The following is a 2,279-nucleotide window of genomic DNA, read 5'->3' on the forward strand; positions in this document are numbered from 1 at the left end:
ATGCTAAAGTTATGAAAAAAAAATAAGTTCAGGGACTAATGAAGCCAAGCCCATAGGCTTAAGACACTTAAGCGTCTGATTCTGTTTCGCCCCTGCAGCCCCTATTGATATGGTGACAAAACTGGGCTACAAACAGCCTTGTTTCAGCCTGGCCTTAGAGTTACTATAGCAAGAATTGAGCTTGGTTGACAGTTGGTTGTCAGCTAGCTTAGCCAGAACTGAGGAGCTACATGAAGTGCAAACGTAAGGTGCTTTCTTAATATAGGCTTGGCTTCCTGTACTTTAGTGCCCTTTTGCTGGCAATGTTGCAATATAGTTTAAGAATGACTGACTGACTATTTCATAAATACAAACAAAGCCCCAGATTAATTGAACTTGTTAGAAATAAAGTTCTACTCATTTCCACAAAATTACTTTATTAGTTATTGGAATACAAACTTTACAATATATTAGGTGTTTTTGGATACTACTACTACATAGAACACAATTCACATTTATTTTTTTAGTTACACACACATATTAGTAAGTCTGTCACCAAAATACTGCATAAAAATAGTTGGATTACTACTATGAAACTGATCTAGCAGTCTTTTTTTCTCTTTGGCAGAGAGTTTTGAATCTTCATCAATGGTTTTTAGCAAAGACAGTAACTCATCTTTTGTTGTCTTCTCTGTATTGCTGTGATATTCCCCCTCATCAAGTTTTTGGCAGAAAGTATAGCCTGAAGACAGATATGAAAGACATTCAGATTGCTTGCAAGCCATTAGAGTCATCTAGCCATCCTGTATTTTGCAAGCAAGTTTGCATTTAAAATAAAGTTGCAAATTGTCACTTAAAGCCTCTTTGCACTGGCCCAGTTCTTTTTACTATATATCCAAACCTGAAAACAGGAAACTTTGTGTATTTTGAGGCTACTTTTTAAAAGCTGAATTGCTTTAACAAAAAAACAACTGTTTAAAACTGTAGAAAGTTTTAAGTGGTTACCTGTATTCTTACTAGGATCTTGACCTTGTTGTATAGCCACCAGCTTATCACTAACCATTTTATGTAGTGTCCCTGGGATCTTGAATAAAAAAAAAAAAGGAGAGGAGACAGCCCAAATATATTTAGTTAATACTGGTTAAGATAAAGTACTTCAAATAAATGATATGGCTGCTTTTTAGGTCTTACCTTTAAAACATCTTTTTGACGATCCACCAAGAACAAAATCAGGAGGTCGGTTTTTCCTTTGGATAAGGTCTTATTGTTGATGACAGCTTTAGAAAATATTCTTTTCACAACCATCCTATTATCAGTCTATATGGGGGTGGGGGGGAAAGAAGATGGAAAAAAAAAAAAGGTAGACAAAAGGATACCACAGTAATTTTTTCCCCCCTTTTGGTTTATCATAGGTAGCAAATAAAGACAAATTTCTGTGAACTGCATTTTTATATATATAAAACTCAATATTGAACATGCATTGAGGTAAATGCCCTAGTTACACACATCTACAGGGAAAAATTATAGAAGCATCAGACTGATGTAGGCAAACAACACTCTTGTGGTAGAGGCAATACCTTTTATTAGACCAACTAAATAGTAGCAAAAAAATTCCTTTCTTTGCAAGCTTTCAGGGCCAAAACACCCTTCTTCAGGCAAAGGAGAATTCAAAGATTGTAAATGTTCTCCCGGGTAGAAATGAAGCTTTATCTTGGCCAGGGGAGTTAAAAGATGGCAAGGTTCCCCAAATGTAAACAGTCCATTTTAAACAAGGTTGCTCTGTGGGTATGCAAAGGAGGCACAGACAATAGCCAGAAGTAGGCTTGTTACCTGATGGCGTCCAATTGCTACTATTCAGTTGCTTTAATAAAAGATACTGCTAATGCTACAAAAAGTTGTTTGCTTCAAACTGATGTAGGCATGCAATCTTTGACATTGTTTATGCAACTTTGCCTTTTACCTCTTTCTGCAACTTGAGCTCCGAATGATAAGCTGCAACAGCCATGAAGTACAACAACCTTCTGAACTCCTCTCTAGTTTGACTATTCAGAAGCTTTAAGTAGAGTTGAACTGCTTCTAAAGCCTGTTCAGTCTTTCCATTCACTGAGACAAAACACAAAGATAATAGCAGCAGCATAAACCTACAAACTCTGGTCTTGGACAGCTGAATCAGAATTGACTATACGTATGTTTCTGAATTCACACTCACAACAAACATTAGAAGTTACCCATTAGAGAAAGCTGCTTATTTAAAAAACAGAGATTAAGGGTCTTGGTTTGGTTGTTTGTTTTTTTTTTGG

General features: G+C 36.1%; 1 protein-coding gene across 1 annotated transcript in view; it reads right to left on the bottom strand.

The window, feature by feature from the left end:
- Positions 1-399: 399 nt before the first annotated feature.
- The window catches only part of DEPDC7 (DEP domain containing 7), a 13,227-nt gene continuing 11,347 nt past the window's right edge, over positions 400-2,279 (bottom strand). The window contains exons 6-9 of the mRNA XM_019552300.1: positions 1,940-2,082; positions 1,171-1,296; positions 985-1,063; positions 400-721 (exon numbers count right to left, since the gene is read on the bottom strand). Of these exons, the coding sequence (XP_019407845.1) occupies positions 507-721; positions 985-1,063; positions 1,171-1,296; positions 1,940-2,082 (563 nt within the window). The 3' untranslated portion in view covers positions 400-506. The remainder of the gene's footprint in view (positions 722-984; positions 1,064-1,170; positions 1,297-1,939; positions 2,083-2,279) is intronic.

The sequence above is a fragment of the Crocodylus porosus genome, unplaced genomic scaffold (assembly GCF_001723895.1).
Source record: "Crocodylus porosus isolate Cpor-Errol unplaced genomic scaffold, CroPor_comp1, whole genome shotgun sequence".
NCBI classification, from domain to species: Eukaryota; Metazoa; Chordata; order Crocodylia; family Crocodylidae; genus Crocodylus; species Crocodylus porosus.